We start from the raw sequence: 19,672 nt of genomic DNA on the forward strand, positions 1-19,672 counted from the left end.
TTAGTTTTGCCATTATATAAAAATAAAGGATCAAAAAGTGAAATTGAAAATTATCGTCCCATAATAATAGTGTCAGTGTTGGCTAAAATTTTCGAGAAGATTTTTTACAAGAGATTTTCAACTTTTATAGACAGATTCCAAGTTATTCACAGAAACCAATACGCATATAAACGAGGATTTTCGACGGTAGATGCTTTGTTGCATTTGAAACAATCCATAACGTCACAACTCGACAAATCTAAAATAGCAATTTCTGTTTTTGTGGACCTTTCAAAAGCATTTGATAGCTTAAATCACGAACTCTTGTATCAAAAATTGCAGACTGTTGGTCTAAGAGGGACTCCTCTAAGCTGGTTAAAATCATACTTGTCAAATAGAATTTACTTTGTAAAAATTGGACAGATTATCTCTAGCTCTTTCAGGCCAAACAAGGGCGTTCCTCAAGGTTCAATCCTGGGTCCACTGCTTTTCAATATATATATTAATGACTTGTTTAACTTTATACTAAAAGAAAATATATTGATGTACGCTGATGATCTAGTGATAACTTATTCTCATACAAACGCTATAATTCTTCAGGAGAATTTGAATCACATCTTAAAAATTTTAAACAGTTATATGGAAAACAATGGATTAGTAATTAACAAAAATAAAACTAAATTCCTCTGCTTTGCAAATAGGAATAAAATAATCAATCCGCATCACCTAAATATTAAAATAACTGATTTTAACATAGAAAAAGTAAATGCTATTAAGTTTTTGGGAGTAACTTTTGATGACAATCTGCGCTGGAATAAACATATAGATGATGTTGCACTTTCCCTGGCAAAGTATACTGGGATAAATAAGAAAATTCAAGCTTTTTTAAGCACATCACTCTTGAAGTGGCTGTACAGTAGAGCCTCAAACTCTGCCTAATGTGGACCAAAGGGTGGCTGAGTTTGTGAAAATGCCGGGTTATCAGGAATGGGGTTAAAAAAGGATAAGTATGCGTGTTTCCTCAGAAAATATTGTACTGTACTTGTATGTATTGTTTGCTTGAGAATACAAGAGAGAATAAACTGCCCAAATACCCTTAAACAAAGGAAAAGTACGTCTTTTATGAAGGCATAGAGCCTTTACTACATGAAAATGAAAATTAATGAATACACTGTGTACAGTAATTTACTTGATAAGACAGACCTCAGAAAAATTCTTTGAGGCATAAAGCTGTCTATAATGAAAATTAATTAACTAAGGAGTTTTTTGCCCTGTCAGGGTGTGGCCGAGTTACCCGGAGTGCCGGGTTATCGAGTGCCGAGTTTTTGAGGCTCTAGTGTATCACACTTGCATTGAATCTAAAATAAGATATGGTATTGCTGTATGGGGAACCGCATCTCTATACGCTGTTAATAAACTTCAGATGGCACAAAATCGTTACATGCGTTCAATTTATAATTTAAACTTTATGGAATCAGTATCTGAACTCTACTGCACCGATAATATTGACAATATTAGTGAAATTTACAAGAAACAGATTTTATTGGAGAGTTTCAAATATATAAAGGGCAAAAAGGAAAACAGCTTCCTCAGAATTGGTATAGGAGAATGTTGCAGATCAACACGAGATACTCGTATAATTCGTGAATATAGTCTCCCAATTGTTAAACTAGAGGTGGGAAGATCTGCACTGATCTTTCAATTAATCTTCTATTGGAATAGTCTGTGCAACTATTTACGTAACATATCAAGTTATGAAATCTTCAAAAAATGTAAAAAAACGGAAAAAATTTAAGCCATAGTGATATTTGTTCTCAATTAATTTTTGGACTTGATGTAGAATGTAATTTTCTTTCTCAGCTCGCGTCCTGTTTTTTTTCTTCTTCTTCTTCTTTAAGATGCTTGTAAAAGGCCAATCTGGCCAGTGTCTTTTTGAGAAATAAAATTATAGTTAATTTTTTTTTTTTTTTAAAGTTATACAAAACAAGTACAAAACAAAAGGCTACAAAAATGGGAATAATCAAAAATAATTGTAAGTCGTGACAGTGATTAATCCGTTCGTGTCAATAAATTGGCTAAGTTCCGGACCTTTATCTGTCTCAATATTCTCTAAATTAAACTAACCTTAATGTAGCTTATAACTAAGAGACCCTAGAGAGAGAGAGCTTACAAAACCTCTATAATACCTCTTGGTTTCCAATCTCGTGATATAGGTTGTTGGTAAAATGTTCCTGGATCGGCGGGATTGACCATTGGCGATTATGACGAGGTGGCGACGGACAGAATGGCAGTATGGATCTGATGATGTCCACCCGGAGGACTGTGTCCAAGCTTTTTTTATACACATCCTGGAGAGGGAACTATCAGGGAAAATTCTGATGCAATCCCGTCTAAGTTCAATTTGTGTCCGGGTTTTGTTTGTTAATTGCCAGAAATTGAAACATTTCTGTTGATTTATTACCTCTTTCCATCCATTATGATTACTCATTCTACCTTGTAAATTTGATAACAGCTGTCAAACCTGAATTAATTACTGGTGTGACTAAGGTCAGAGTTTGTCTTGCAACCTTAGTAATAATTGTTACTTTGTATGATCAGATGATCAGCTTTATTGGGTTCACAATCATATGAAGTAGGAAGTGTCTTGGTTGGTTCAGTTCAGACTCCACTTTTAGGTGACCTTTTTCTTACTCTCGATTGTGTAATGAGTTTAGGTTGTTGTTAATTGGCTAGCTACTTTGTAAATTGTAACGAAGGTGGAAATGAATAATTCTCAGTAGTGAGGGGAGAACCTTATCTGTCATCTGAAACGTCTTTGAAAGTTTAAAAGGTCACTTCTTGAAGGGTCGAAAGGTCTAATTACGATCTCCCAGGAAGGGAAACGAGAGGAAGAAGGGAAATAATGATTGAAAAAATATATTGAAGCTTTAAAATTCACAAAAGAGCTTAAATCCTCACACATATAACATTAATAATTTTATGAAAATAATAGCAAAAAACTTTAATAGCAAAACAAAGATATTTTTTTAAAAAGATTTTGAAATGTAAAGATGTTCTTCTGGCATTACAAATTATATTGTCAGTGTTAATTATTTTTCATTTACATGCTTTTAAGTTGTAAGAATAGAGTTGCTTTTATGATAGTTTTTCATGTTTAGTTTTTGTGCAGCAAAATTTGTTTCATCTTTTTTATTTTTTGGTACTTCAAGTTTATATCTGTACACACTTAAAACTTACATTTTAAGTTAATAGTTCAAAGCTGCTAAATATTGAATGGATATGAAGAAACAGGTAATTTCATGTGATTAACACAATTCCTAAACTGATATAGGCAGAAATTGAATTATTGATGTGGAAAACTAATGTGAGGTAGCAGGGGGCCACTGGGTTGATCTCTAACGACCACTTACTCTGCACGGGTTGGTAAAATCCACTCTCGGTTTGTTGGATGGCTTAGAAGGACAAATCGAGTGGGGTGAGGTCGTGACGAGTTGTCCCAATAACTACACAGGTTGAATAATAACAACACGTTTAATAAACAACTAAGAGATTATACATATCAAAGAAAAAGCATAAACAACACACGCATAAGTAATAAAAGGAATTTATTTCTATATCTATGTTCTAATCTAAACTAAAGATCGAGAGAGATCTCTCTAAGAGGGATGTGTTGGAGAGATAAACCCTTGCCTGAATGTTGTCTATCTCGTAGGATTCGATCTCTTCTTATAGGGCATTGGTAGGACGCACTGGGATCAGTGGTTTCTAATCGAAGTTCCCTTAGATGGCGATATGGAGTGATGGACGGTATGGAACTGACTCTAGAGGTCCTCTTCTGCTGTCTGCTGAGGGTGTTGCTTCAGCGGGGTCCTCTTTGGCTTTCCACCTGGAGGTGCAAATTTGACCTTTTTTTATACGTATTGCGGAGGGGGAATCATGGGGAAAGAAAATCTGATGCAATCGCCAGCTCGACTTGCGTATAGCTTTGTTTGTTATCGTCATCCTTCATCCTTTCCAATAATTGACATTTTCCCATCATAAATTTGTCAAACTCCCTGATTTATTGACGTGAGGTGACTCATGTCAGACTATGTCTCACCCCCTTAGAAAAATCATTGCCTTATTTGGTCATTTAGATTGACTTTCTCATCAGTTTGCTCGGACTTAGAGGGGAGTATGGGATTTTGTTTTACCCTCGTCAGTGACCTTTTGGTTACTCTCTATACTCTTATATCTACATGAGACTTGAGCAATCCCCTGGTGTGAAGGGAATCCTTCTCCAGACGATTAAAGTTGCCTTCGATGTGACGCAGTATACTGAGGGGTCAAAAAGGTCTCCTCTTTACTTCACGAGAGGGGAAAAGAAACAAGAAATAATGATAAAAATAAACTATACTAACGTGTTAAAATTCACACTTAAGTCCAAATTTTCACACTAATTACTTTTACAGTTTGTTACAGCATAATACTTTTGACTCAATACATGTTCCATGTATCCTTTGAATGTGTTTGTAAGGTTATAAAGATAATGGAGAAGTTCAGCATTATCCAAAATCTTTGTGCATTGTGGCTGGTTAGAACAATGTCTTGAGATGACAGCATCATCTGGTATGAAGTCTCTTACTAATCATCAAGCTTCCACTCATGTTATCTGGGAGAGCTCTGGCATTAAAACATCCTTGTTAACTATCCATCATTGATTCATTGAGGTTAGATTTAAAGAATGCATTGCACATAGTGCCATTTATTTTGAAAATAAACATTGTGAAAATGCTAGCATTTGCAAGGGAACATTTAAACAAACCTCCTGAGTTTTGGAGTACAGTTTGTCACTCCAAAACTTAAGTTGAGCTTGCAGGCTCAAAACGGCACCAAACTGTGTGGTGAAAGAACACCCCCACAAACCTGCAAACTCTGTTGGGACTATGAAGCATTGCCAAGTCATGATGGTATGGGGATGTTTCTCATGTCGTGGACTTGGCCAGCTGACAGAAATCACTGGTTGCATAGATGCAAAAATGTACAAGGCAATATTAGAAAACAATCTTTGTTCTTCAGTGGGCATTAACAGTGATTGTTTCAACAAGATAACAGCATGGAGCATTCATCCAAGCTTGGCAAGCATTTTTTCCAACTGGCTTCTAAGAGGTTTTAAATGATAACCTGACTACTCCAAAGAACAAATATAAATTCTATTGAACATCTTTGGGATGAGCTGGACCAAAGAATTTTAAAATTGAAGAGAAAATGCCTGCAAGTCTGTTGGATGGTCTTATTCATGTTATTTGATGAATGGAGGAAAATCAACATTTAAGTTCTCAAAAACTGGTGGATTTGGCATCATGGCATTTATAAGCGTCTCTTAGAAATCAAAGATGACCCAATCTGGTAATAATCTCTTGATTTTTCAAATGTAGATGGAATAATTGTGGTATTATTCAGAATGACTATTTTGGGAATAATTGGAATATCAGGTCAGTCCATAAGTTCATGCGTATTTTATGACCTTGAGAAAAATCATGTTTTGCTGTTAAAGTTGTCAGTCTAATGTGATACTTTTTACACTGAAGTGTTAAATTGGATTTCATTCATATAATACTGTTCAGAATTGGGAAAAATTCAGTTGTTTATTTTTGTTAAAATGGAAGTAACAGATTAATATAAGAGACATGTTTTATACTTTTTATTTTTAAGTGGTGAGAATGCTACAAATGCAGCCAAAAAATTAAATACTGTTCATAATCAAACTGTAATTAGTGTAAGGACTGCGCAGAAGTGGTTTGAAAGATTTAGAAATAATGATTTTAGTGTGGAGGATAAGGCTCGTACTGGAAGACCTGTTGACTTTGATGATGATGCTCTCTCTGCACTAGTTGAAGCAGAACCATCTTTAACAGTTGATGAAATTGCGGAACGTTTAAATTCATCCCATGGAACTGTTCATAGACATCTACAACAAATCGGAAAAGTTTCAAAGCTAGGAAAATGGATACCACATGAACTGTCAATAGCTAACTGACAACAACGTCAACTGCTCAACTCAAAAGCTTCAACTGGGAAATTTTACCTCATCCACCATATTTGCCAGATATTGCTCCCAGTGATTATCATCTTTTTCGGAGTTTGCAGAATTTTTTAAAAGGGAAAACTTTTGAGGATGAGAACAATGTAAAAAAGGCTATTTCTGAATATTTTGATTCAAAACCGAAATAATTTTATGATGACGGGGTTAAAAAGCTACCATCAAGATGGCAAGAAATTGTACAAAATAATGGTGACTGCATTATAGATTGAAATAAAATTTAATTAAAATTTTTTGTTGTTTTTTTTTTGTAGATAAAAATACACATGAACTTATGGACTGACCTGATATATCAAAAAACCATTTATAAAGCAAAAAGTGTAAACTTAACAAAGGCCACATAAAGCTTATGGGACTTGCATAGATTCATAATCCAATTTTAACTAAGTTTAGTTTGTGTGCAAACACAGCATATTTCTACATTTTGCATTCCAACTACTAATTTCTGATTGTCACTGTAAATATAAAATTAGAATAAGAGATAATTTAAATAATTCAGTTGGTTGTGATTTTAATGCTGTAGAATGATTTTTTTCTTTATAATAGAATTACTGGCTTAAAAGAAATTTTGGCTGTATACAAAAATGTGAATGAAGTAAATGTTGTTTGTTTATAGTAACCAAAATGGAACCAGATTTAAAATGTACAAAATAGAATTTAAAAAGTTAATTTGTTACATGGATGACTTCACAATCTAGAGAGATTTTTGACAGTGTAAGTTTGGCATAAGTTGTTTTCACTAGAAATGGCATAAGCCCAATGATGAAATGTGGTGATAAAAGTTCCAATCTTACAAAAGTACTGTATTAATAAAAAAAAAAGATCCTGCATGAATGCAAAAATGATCTAATAATAAGTCATTACTTTCTTATTCAAGAGTATTGTATTATAATATCTTAAATTTTAATTCCTCTTCATTTTTGTAATTAATGCGCAACATATTTTATTTATATTAAATTATTCTCCTTATCTGGAGAAAATTTAAATAAATAAAAACAAATATTCTTACACAAAATTTCTTTATAACAAATTTTGCATAATTTTCCAAAAATTGTGTTTTCAAGAATTTTCTTGTTTTTAGGCTGAAGAGACAAATGAAAGGATTCCAGAAATAAAAGATTCTAAATCAGAATTACATCGTAAAAAATTAGAAAATAAGTTGAAAGAAATTCAAGCAAAAAAGAAACACATGGATAAGATGTTAGTGGAATTATCTGCACTCGAACAGGCATCTATTAATGTCAGTAAGTTAAATTATTATTAATACTTGTAATATATTTCATAATTTTGTTCTCAATTATATGTAATAATTATATGCTGAAAGATATAATTACTTCTGCCACTATTGCATTTTCTTTTTTCAAAGAATTGATCCAATTCATCATCTAATAAAAATAAAAAATAAAATAAAAAAGAAACTTTTTAATGTCTTCAGGTAATGTAATGTAATGTAGTGATGTCTTGAAGGTCATCTAACTTTTGCTGTGCAAGTGCAATGTTATCATTCAGTTATGAGTTTAAAAGTTTAGTTTATCATTTAAATTTACAAATAACTTTCTACTCCATTTCTAACAATACATTCTGACAGATGTTTTACATTCTTCTATTCATAGGAAAATTTTGTTTAATTTACTTCTAGAATGGCATAAGAGTAAAATTTATTTTAATACTTTTAAAGATTCATAGTTTTCATCAAAGTTAAAATGAATTGAATAATTTTATTATCATCAGTCTATCCATTTAATATATTCTGCTAAAGTAAATTGTTTTCAACAGTTGTGAATTGAAAAGTAGTCTTCACTTAGTGTACAATAGATCCCCCTATAAGATGGTAGATATGTTTCGTTCTTTATGAATCCGATTTTGTAGGAATCACAGCCCGACACGTGTGAAGTTTACGGACTATGGCTGTTTGAAAGGTTTTCTTTTATAAAATTAATCGATTCTAGACTAATCCGACTCAACATTTCCAAAATACATATATTTTTTTTTGAAATAATCCATATAAACTACGCTATAAACAAAAAAATTGTAGGATTACTTACCGAGTCTGCACCATTCGACATCACCGTTGCTCAAGCTTGTTTTCGTCACGGAACAGCTCAGCAAACCGCGGCAGTGATTTCTGATGTTATTTTTCTGCGAAAACTTCGCTGAACTTTGGAGACATCATTAATATAAATAATTTTTATTGCCATTGAATAAGAAATATTTCTTTCACAAGAAATGTATAAAATTACAGTACTGTATTAGACTTACGGTACCTAATTTACATACTGTACAGACGATAGTTTGCCTAAACTCTCCGTAGCGTGGCGCTAGACGGCGGAAAGTATATATATAATTATAATAAAGTTACAATAAATTAAGTTAATATATAATTACATATACAGTACCTAATTTATATATAATTAATATATAATTATATGTACAGTACCTAATTTATATATAATTATATGTACAGACGAAACTAAACTCAATTTACCCGCCTAAACTGTCCGTAATGTGGCGCTGGACGGTGGGAAAATAGTTCGGCTGCCGGATGACGTTTTACGTAATTATAGGAGTTTTTTACCGTTGTGTAATTATAGGAGTTTTTTTACCATTTTTTACTGCCACAATTTTTTCGCTGTCTTATAGGAATCGTAATTATAGGAACCAGTCTTATAGGGGATCTACTGTATAAACAAATGTTAACACCAATATTTAGTAAATAAGATTTGTAATATTTTAGTCTAATAATCTCTCTGTATAGATTCTTTCTAATTTTCAAATGATATGCAAATAGAGTGAATTAAGATACCAATTAAGAGCAATATCTATTATGAAAATTTTTTAAAATTCTCATGTTTATTTTATTAGAAAATAATTAGTAAATAATTACTTTTTATTTAAATGACTTTTATCCTGAGAATGCTGGATATAATAAGTATGCTGAGTCATTGCATAGATTTGCTTTGGCCCAGTAAATATGAAAGGTTGCTGCTGACCATTTTTACAGAATCTGACAAATTCTAGCACACAAACAAGGTATATCAAACATCTTGCATTATAGATTCTTGGTTTGCTGGATTAAAAGATTTTTGTTATAAATTACATTATTTGTTCAATATGTTTATCTTTGTTTTACTTAATAATTTTTTCAAAATAACATAGCTGTAACATACAGAAATATGTACAATTTTATATTATGTATATATATAAAATTATAAAATTAATATATTTTTTAAGTATATGACATAAATATTATGTTTAAATTTTTATATTTCTGTTTTTAAAACTAGAAAACAGTCAATCAAATTCTACACAATTTGTAACAGCAGATAGCACTATACAAGAAGCTCAGCATTTATTAGATACAATAGATGCCAGGGAAAAAGTAAAGTAAGTAACCTTTTTTTCTGTTCTGATGTGTTAATAAAAAGTTTCCAAAGTATAAAATTTTATTTACTTGTAGTCTATAAATTTTAAATAAAAATTCTGCTTTATGTAAATTACTTATATTCCAAGTGATTTCAAAATTTAAATATATTGTAAAGCTGAAGATTTTCCAATAAAGGATTGAAAACACTTCTAGCAAAATACAAGCATACTTTAAAGAACAGTTCACTGTTTACTGGTAGAATATCTCATAGTTTTAATGCCCAGACTTAATAAAATGTGTGTATTTTTCAATACAATGTTTTTGGCCAAAATTTGTATACAGAAATTTATAGTTGCATTTTAAAAACTCAATGCATAATTTTTAACAGAATATTTGTAAGAAATAGTCTTGAGATACATTCCAAATACAATTGGTAGAACATCAGGTTACATATAAATGTTTTAAAACGGGCTCCAGTAATTTAAGCATCTTTCATCCTAACATGATAGTTTTCTATTTTATATAGAGGCATTTTACTGTGGTTTAGTTAAATTTTAGGATATTTGTTGGGAATTTTGGATTGCTGTTGTAAAGCATAATTGTTTCCATTTTAATTAAATAGGATTTAGGCTACCAGTTAGCATTTTCACATAGAACATCTGATTTTCAGAAATAGATTGCTGACATTAAGTCAGGGATGATGTACTTAGAACAATTACTTTAAGTATACTCAATTATTATCTGTATTTTCATATAATGTCTTTCTATAATAGAAATTTTAATAGTTTAGTTAAAACTCCTAATACATAAAAGTTATAATTTCTTTGTGCCCATGCAAATAATTACATGTCACATGTATGTAAAATAAAATATGGATGGAATTGCAAAATTAAGTTTTTATTTGGAAAATTCTAAAAATAATTTGTCCACTTAGATTGGAATCTGTTAAATTGATGGTTTACTGTGTCACCATTTTTTAGTTCAATAAATAAATAAATTTAAAAAAAAGAAGTTCAATCAGTTTTTAGACTCTGTTTTTATTAATTCTGAAATGTTTCCCTGATTGGATTATAAATGATATATTGCTTATCTTAGTGTTTTAAGTAGAAAAAGTAAACAAAAAACTTTCTGCTTCCAATGCACATGTCGACTTGTCTTAACTAATCGTTCAGCATTGTCACAGCATACAAAACACCAACTATAATAAAAAATAATTTGCGTTGGAGTGGGAATTGTTGGTGTTGGCTATGCCCAATGTCTGCATTGTCAATGACAACATTAACATCATAACATTGTGGCTGAAATTAAAGAAACACATCTCTGGTTATTGTGTGTCCTGTGTTTTTCTGCTTTGGCTCAGGTAATTTTGGTGTGAAGATGGAAGTAGTGTGCTTTATATTAAATGATGTAATATAATTGTTATTGAATTTATGGGACTACAACATGTTTTGTATTACATATTAATCAAACTCATTAACTTTGAAATAACTATCCTCATTTGTGGAATCACAAATACACTTCTCGTAAAAAATGTGAACTTTGCATAAATTGATAATGTATTAACAAGGTTTGACTGTGGAATATAATTTCTAGACCTTCATTAAATTATTAAGATTAGTGAAGTTGGTCTATAATAATTATCACTACTGTATATCTGATATGTATAATTATTATAAATTTACTGGGAAAATTATAACATATAATTTCAATAATTATATGGAGTCTCAACTACACACTTCTTATCCAGTTTAAAGTAATTTTATTTAATCTTTGCTAATAATATTTGTATTTGAATTATACAGACAATAAATACAAAAAGAAAATATAATTCGCCCAAGAAATAAATTTTTGTATATTTATATTAGTGAAGTTAATAATGGATATTTGAAATATATCTATTTCATTAATAGGTTAATCATATATATATATATATATATATATACATCCATGTGATTTTATTTTGTCAATAAATGTTCTGTGTGGTCTGCTGTAATGAATTTTTTTTTTATCTTTAACTATAACTTTTTCATAGTTTATTTTTATTATGTCATTTTGTAAAACTGCTTGTAATGGTATATTTATTTCTTTATTTGGCTAAAAATAAAATATAATTTTATTTTGTTTGTTTGTTTTGTTTTGTAATGGTATATAATGTATATTCATAGTATGGTACCTGACTGTGTATTGATTTGTGTTTTATATGCTGGCTTTGATTTATTGTAATGTTTAAGTTATGTTTATGTAGCTAATTGTGTTAAGAGCTTTCATTTTGCTGATGATGTATTATTTCAGGCAAAATATAATTACAGTAGACCCCCTATAACGTTCCTCGTTATATGAATTTCTTTGTAGAATTCTTAAATACATGAGCCAATTGCAGCCCAACATGTGTGAAGTTTACGGACTACAGCTGTTTGAAAGGTTTTCTTCCATAAAATTAATCGATTCTAGACTAATTAGACTCAACATTTCCAAAACACGTATAATTTTTTAAAAAATAATCCGTATTAACTATGTTATAAACAAAAAATTGTAGGATTACTTACCGAGTGTGCACCGTTCGATGTCGCCATTGCTTAAGCTTGTGTTCGTCGCGGAGCAGCGCACCAAACGGCGGCCACGATTTCTGATGTTATTTTTCTGCGAAAAATTCGTTGAACTTTGGAGACATCATTAATATAAATAATTTTAATGGCTTTTGAATAAGAAATGTTTCTTTCACAAGAAATGTATAAAATTACAGTACTGTATTAGACTTACGGTATCTAATTTACATACTGTACAGACGATAATAAACTCAACTTACTCGCCTAAACTCTCCGTAGCATGGCGCTGGATGGCGGAAAGTATATATATAATAATAAAGTTACAATAAATTAAGTTAATATATAATTATATATACAGTACCTAATTTATACATAATTTATATATAATACTGTACAGACAATAGTAAACTCCATTTACCCGCTTAAACTCTCTGTAGCTTGGTGCTGGATGGTGGAAAGTAGTTCGGCTGCTCGTCCGCAATGACAAGTTGGCGATGACGTTTTACTGTGTTTTACGCGTCCCTTTTAGCGTCTTTATATGAATACTGTTGCAATTTTTCGCTGCGTTATAGGAATCTACGTTATAGGAACCCGCATTATAGGGGGTCTACTGTATGTTATGTCAGACCAAAACATGACACTTGCAGATATAGGTTGTCTGTAATTGCTACATCCTTTAAGAATAATAACTTGGGCTTTAATTGATCTTTTAAGGCAATAATAAACCCTAAAATCTATTCAAAGAGGCACTCCTATACCAGCCAACATTTTGATTTTAGCCTTGATCACATGATCTGAACTAACATCAAATAAGATTTTTGAGTCTTATCAAGAAATGTCTTCCAACTCCAAGACTGTTTGATATTATTTGTTTTATATATTTCGTGTACAGGTCATTTTTGTGTAGATTTGATGGTAATAGTATTGTCTGCTAGAGTTACTGCTTTATGTAATTGAGATGTTTCTTGTATTGTAAAAGTACTCTTGCAATGTCTGTATTTGTAGTATAGATTTATTATATCTGTAACACCTCATTTCTTTATGAAGAAGTCTGTCATCCTATGGAGGATTTAGGACTATATTTTGTTAATGTTGTTTTCATTTGGATTATTCTAGTTCTAGCTGATTTGTGTATCTTACAACAAATAAATATAAGTGTTGTGACATGTGTTTTTATTGTGTTAAATGTGTATTTTGCATTGAACTGTGTTATTACTGTTGAGTTTAATCTCTTGCATTAATTTGTTTTATTTTTGTTTTATTTGTGTTCTGTGAACTTGGCCTGCTGAAATCAAATGTTTAAAAAGATAAAAAAAAGTTATTAAATACACAAAGTTAATTAGCTTTAGAAAGAATTATATGATTCTCTTATCATTCTTTTTAATCCTAAAGAACTTGTAGAACTTATCTTTGCCCATTGATTCAATTATGTTTTCATTTCAAGTGCTTAATAATAATATCAATAAAATATATCAATAATAATAATATAATATATATTATTTGATAAATAAAACAGAAATGAAGCAATATGATGATAAATTTTGTCATTTTGTAGCCATTTGTAAAAAATGGCAGATTTTAGGTTCCATCTCAAATATACAATTTTTTTTGTTGTTTCACTTATTTTATAGTTATGTCTTGAATGAACTTGTAATGGATATGATGTAGAAAAAAATATTTTAATGTTTGAGATGGTATCTTGTAAATTATATATCTGTAAGTGTGATGGTTTCGATAGTTGCTCCAGAGATGCAAAATATACAGAAGTGTGGATTATGCAAAGATCTTATTTCTGTTAGAAAATTTGTGAGGTATACATTGTCTTGGTTATTCACATTATTCACACAATTATGATTTTTATATATTCTTTGCTTTTTTAAATTCAAATATAAATTAAGGGATTTTAACATCACTTAAAATATGACTTAATTCATTATGAAATAATAAGTTGAAAAATAAGATGTAAATTATTTTTTATAGAAAATTAGAAGAAATGAAAGAAAGTCTTAGCCAGCTAAGAGCAATGGTAAATAGTATCCAGCCTATGAGTGGAGATGTTTCATCTGTCAATAATGAAGATCAAGTTGAGACAATCAGTAATTCCAGTAAATCAAGGTATGTAGTATGAAAACAGTTTGTTTTTGCTTCCTATTTTATATTAAATTTTACAAGTGAAGCTATCTTGTATTTTAGTAAAAAAATAACAGTAGTAGTTTAATTAATATTCTATTTAATCATCATTAAGTTAAAGTATTAATAACAAGTAACAGAAAATAAACTTCTGAAAAGTGTTTATAATTTTAAATTGTTTTCTGCATAGCCTGTTTTGTTTTTTATTTTATTTTAGTTCTCAAGCAGTAAAATCAAGATCTGACCCAAAATTACACCAGAATTCTCAACAGATTTCTCATGTCAAGAAAGATAATATTAAACAAGATCATTCAAACAAATTTCCTGTTCGCCGTCATTATGAGGCAGAAGGTAGAGCAAATGAAGATGGAGATAATGCAGCATTAGCAGCTTCTGTTCAAGATGGTAGTTCTGGTACTGATGAATCTTGGGAAAATGATCCCCAAGTTCAAGAGAAAGTAAGGTAAAAGAATATTTATTGTGTTACTAAGAAAAATAGATTACTGTATTTACTCATGTATAAGACGAGGTTTTTATTTATTTTTCACTGCTTCAAAAACCTAGGTCATCCTATATGCACGAGCGAAGGATTCTTTTCATTTTTGCAATAATTTTCCTGAACTGTGTATTTGCATTTTTTGCCAGATTATCACCCTCTGGTGTTTAAAATCAAAAGTATTTTATTTGGGTCGTTTTAATTGTTCTTGTGTATTGTCAGGAGTAAAGATGAATAGCAATAGGAAAAGCAAAGCTTTTGAATTGAATTCCAAAATTACACAGGAGCCCAATATAAGTTTTAATTCATTCCCACATGGAAACAGATGATTATTTGGAAATTAGAATTCAGAGAAACTCATAAGTGTAATTGATGAAGAGTGAATTCGACTGTTAAGAATTGGCAAAAAAGGTTCCCAATTTACATGAACAAATTATGTTGTCGATTTTACAAGATTTTTCCTTGAAGTTTAAAAAATCAGTAATTTTTGTGGGACAATGTGTGCATTTACGTCATTTGATATTTTCTTTGTGATTAAACAAAATATAATTAAAATTGTATTAATAAATTTTTAATTTTGTTTATTTTGATCTTTAAAGTCGCACCTTGTCCTATATGCAAGTAAATACGGTATAATCTTTTGATGAAATTTTGAAAATAACAGATAAACTTTTACATTAACAAAATCTATTAAAGATTGAAAAATTTATTATTTATTATTTCATCTTGCATGTTTAATTGGTGTAAATTAGGTGCATGGGTAAATTATAATTTTAGGCTTTTTCTATGGCCTGTACACTATGAAGATCCCTAAATGTATTTACATTGTAAGTAATTTATAGTTAGTTCATGTGTTCAGTGAACAAAAATCTTAAAACTACAAGCAGTAAATTTGAAGATATTTATTGATAGTATTCATATTTTCTTTACAAATTAGTAGAGTTGACAATTTGTATGAAATGTTACCACGTAGTTGAAATTATTCAATTTGCAATATGTAAGATTTTTCTAAATATTACAAAATTAATCAAAAACTTGCAACTGAAAGCTTTCACCAAAATTAAGTACAAACATTTTTCCTTAAAAAATTTTTTATAAAAGTTTAAATGAATAAAGGTTATATAATTTAATGACTTATATAAGTGCTTAGTTCCCAGTCTTATATCAAAACAATATTGCATGGTCTTTACTATAGAAAGGTTGTTCGTACCTAAAGTTTCTGAAATAATTTTCAAACATTGGAAATTAAAAATTTTCTAAAATTTTTATAAGTTGAAGGTTTCAATAGTTTATAGGAAATATATATTTGCTGGCTGCTTTATTAGATAATGACTAATAACATGTTACACTGCTTTTGCTCTGATTGCAATTAATGCTCTAATTGGGCTGCAATTTGAAAAAATTGTAGACCTATAAATTTCCACTGTCATCCGTCTGTCTCTTTCCTTAATCTCGAGAATGGAGTTAGATAGATGAATGCTTAAGGGCAGGAGGCCCTGATTAACTGTATCTGAACTTCCGATGCAAACAAGAAGTCATGTTATTCCAGTTTAAAAATTTTTCCTTATAAGGAGTTAGTTAGATGACAGCATGACATTGTTGGTAACAGGAAAAGTATGATGTACATGGGCAATATACTACTGATTTGAGGTGGAGAGTGTATATTTTAAATTAAATAAATAACTTTAAAAAATATGATTAAAAATTGCAGCCCAGCATTGTGACAATGTCACAGTAAACAATTGCTCATTCTACGTAGCATTTACAGCATTCCATAAGTATTTATTTAAAAGTATTATGAGAAATAGTGACTAATTTCTGCATTCATTTCTGTTTTTGAAGTACAGTAGAGCAGTGGTCCCCAACCTTTTTATCGCCACGGACCAGTCAAAGTTTGATAATTTTACCGCAACCCACTGAGGGGAACGTTGATTGTTTATATTTTAGATTGATTTAATTTAATAATTTTAATTTAATTGTATTTAAACATGCCTTCAAAATAAAATACAATTTCATCAAAAAATGAATATAATGTGATTTAACATTTTAACTCACTAGAACACTAAATCAATGAGAACCCTGAGCTTGTTTCATTGTAACGAGATGGTTCCCTCTGGGGGTAATAGGAGACAATGACACCCGAAGTCTGTTTCTTATGTCCAGTTTGTTCTGTTGTCCATTAAAAGTCACACAAACCCGAGGAAATACACCATAGTAAATAAAATGGAAATAATTTAATGTTCCTTGGGTGGCCCGGTACCGTTTGATCCACGGACCAAACGTTCTGTGGCCCGGGGGTTGGGGACCACTGCAGTAGAGTATCGATTATCCGAATACTGGTCAACCAAAACATTGGTTAACCAAAAGCATTTCAGTTGGAAAATTCAAATTTCCACTAGTGCTGTGGTGCTGCAGCACTCTCACCTCCCTGCCAAAGTAAACTGAAGGCCTAGTTTAATGTACTGCTTTATGTAAGATATGTTATACAAAATATATACAGTACAGTTTTGTGTTTAATATATTTTTTCATAAATGATCAGTTATCCGAACAACCCTGTCCTGAATTGTTTCAGATAATTGATGCTCTACTGTAGTATAGACAGAAAATTATACTGATATACAAGTCTTATTTCGATCTCATTACTGATGAACTGAGTAGGAATCCCAATTGCTGTCTGTCCAGGATATGTATGGTTCCATCCCTCACTACCTGGTAGCCTCCATTGTTAGCAAAAAGTCCTTTCAGTGCCCAAAGGACAGAATTAAAAATAAAAAAAACAGAAACTTAAATGCTTAAAGACTTATGACTTCTAGTTTTTTTTAAAATAATTTTCCTCATTAAAACATTCCTAAAATAATTTTTAGAAACTTATCAATTTAATGTTATCAATATCTACATGAGAATAGGGACAAAAATAGCTAGGAATGTTTAATATTTTCTAAGTGCATAAATTTGTGAAAATTAATAGGGTAATTAAGGTTTAAGATAGAATGATAGAAAAAATTTTCGTTTGATATACACTCTTTTTGATCTTTACAGTAATATTATAATAAATCATACTATATAAAATTTTATATTTAAGATTTTAATTGTGTTTTATGTCAAATACAATTTATTTTTCAAATATGAGTTATAATGAAACAGTTTACAATTAACAAAACTCACTCAGCAAGTAATTAATAGACTACCCAACTACACCTTAAATTGCTGAGACTATTTACAGATGATACAGGCTGAAGGCTCCATAGTAAAATGGGAGGAAGCAGATATTGTTAAGTCCTTGCACTCCTTGACTTTAATGATGAGCACAGAAAAGATTGAAATTTATAAGGGCAAACTACAAGATGCATGCATTAATGCAAGGGATGCAGAAGGGCTACCATCTGCGTGGAAATACTTAAAAATTAAGGCATAAGTTAGGAGTTCTTAAAAAGTTTAAGAACTCCTAACTTATGCCTTAATTTTTTTTGATATTTTATATACAATATTATTACCTGATATATAATATTATATCTGATTATTATTTTATTTTGTATTTGTACCTGTATGTATGTTTGTATGTATGTATATTTTGTTATAATCTTTTGTTATTTTTGTATTTGAANTGTAAAAAAATCTAACAATGTGTTGCTTAATCTTTTCTTCAGTTTAATCTAAATTATTTAATTAAATATTATAATAATTGTTATACGAGATGGCACCTAATGCCTCCCTCTAGTGTCAAATTCATTTGTAATTCATAATTATTATTATTTTCAAATTATAGCCAAATTATTTACGGCAGTTGTGGATGTCTATTTGATATGCATCAGGTTTCGGTTGGTGTTTATATTTGTAAAACACAAGAACAAAGCAATTGTTGTTGATTGCTTTGTTCTTGTGTTTTGTTTGTTAATGATGATTTTGAATTGTGATCTAAGAACAAAGCAATTGATGGTGATTGCTTTGTTCTTGGATTGCATCTTCATGTTGTCAAGTGCAAGATTGTCTCTCCATACCGGCAGGTACAAGGATAACCTCTTTTGTGGCAGCAAGTGTAAAGTTCACCTGTCTACATTCATCAGGTACAAGGATCACCACTTCTATGCCTAACAATGGCAGGAATTGCTTCTTTTTCCAGCTTTACCTTAATTCTCTTGCAATATGACAAAGTTGCACAGTGTCCTAGTTAATAGCACACAATTTCTAATATAATCTTAGGTTTTTTATTTTATAAAATATCATATAACAACAAATAACCTATTTGTCATCTTTATTCTAAGAAATCTGTTGAAGAAAAAATGCAGCAACAGCAGCAAGAATTGGAAAAATTAATGGAAGAGCGGCGCCGATTATTGCATATGCAAACTCAATTAACAAAATTACAACATCAGTTTCCAAATTCATCTTCATTAAGTGATGAAAGAATTAGTTTACAGCAAAAAACTTCAAAAAAAATTTGTGGAAATTCGTTGAATTCAAAATCTCTATCACCTTGCCGACAAGGTAGATCTGATAATTGTACCTTAGGAAGACAGAATTTATCTTATGAACAGCCTAATACAAATATGAAGAGCCGTTCAGATAATAAGAAAACAGTTAGCAAAAAGGAAAATATTAACAGTATGTCAGCTAATTTATCAGGTAGAATAAAAGATGGAAAGGATGATCTTTTAAATAGTGATGTCAATGATAATGTTACAATGGAATCATTAATAGCCCAAACTAGTGAATTAGACAATAGTTTAACATTACAAGAAATTAAGCAAAATGTGTTATTAGAAGATATACTTAGACAGAATCACAAACACCAAGGATATTCTAACAATGAAGATGTTCGTAGTCGAAGTGGATCATCTGCCAATTCAGAATTCCAAGAGGAATCAAACAGTATTCTAGCTCCAGATACAACTGCTGCAGCAACATGGGGTGGATCTAGCACACAAAATGATTTTGAAGATGAACCAGTGGAAAGTTTAGAAGAACAAGATGGTAAATAAGATGTTGAATTTGCTTGATTATAGACTGAAATTGATTTATTCTTTATTTTAGAATTGAATAAAAAAATTATATAAATTTTAAATAATAATTTATA

At 30.3% G+C, this 19,672-nt stretch overlaps 2 protein-coding genes across 4 annotated transcripts in view; both read left to right on the forward strand.

Annotated features, from left to right (window-relative positions):
* Nucleotides 1–14,568, forward strand: part of LOC111642264 — a 23,886-nt gene extending 9,318 nt beyond the window's left edge. The window contains exons 2-5 of the mRNA XM_023388586.1: nt 7,143–7,305; nt 9,346–9,445; nt 13,952–14,086; nt 14,319–14,568. Coding sequence (XP_023244354.1) covers nt 7,143–7,305; nt 9,346–9,445; nt 13,952–14,086; nt 14,319–14,568 — 648 coding nt within the window. The remainder of the gene's footprint in view (nt 1–7,142; nt 7,306–9,345; nt 9,446–13,951; nt 14,087–14,318) is intronic.
* Nucleotides 14,569–18,867: 4,299 nt separating this feature from the next.
* The window catches only part of LOC111642265 (pericentriolar material 1 protein-like), a 55,808-nt gene continuing 55,003 nt past the window's right edge, over nt 18,868–19,672 (forward strand). For all 3 annotated transcript variants that reach the window (XM_023388588.1, XM_023388589.1, XM_023388590.1), the window contains exon 1: nt 18,868–19,569. In XM_023388588.1, coding sequence (XP_023244356.1) covers nt 18,879–19,569 — 691 coding nt within the window. In that variant the 5' untranslated portion in view covers nt 18,868–18,878. The remainder of the gene's footprint in view (nt 19,570–19,672) is intronic.

Source organism: Centruroides sculpturatus, unplaced genomic scaffold, assembly GCF_000671375.1.
Source record: "Centruroides sculpturatus isolate CEXI.00-Female unplaced genomic scaffold, Cexi_2.0 scaffold1698, whole genome shotgun sequence".
NCBI classification, from domain to species: domain Eukaryota; kingdom Metazoa; phylum Arthropoda; class Arachnida; order Scorpiones; family Buthidae; genus Centruroides; species Centruroides sculpturatus.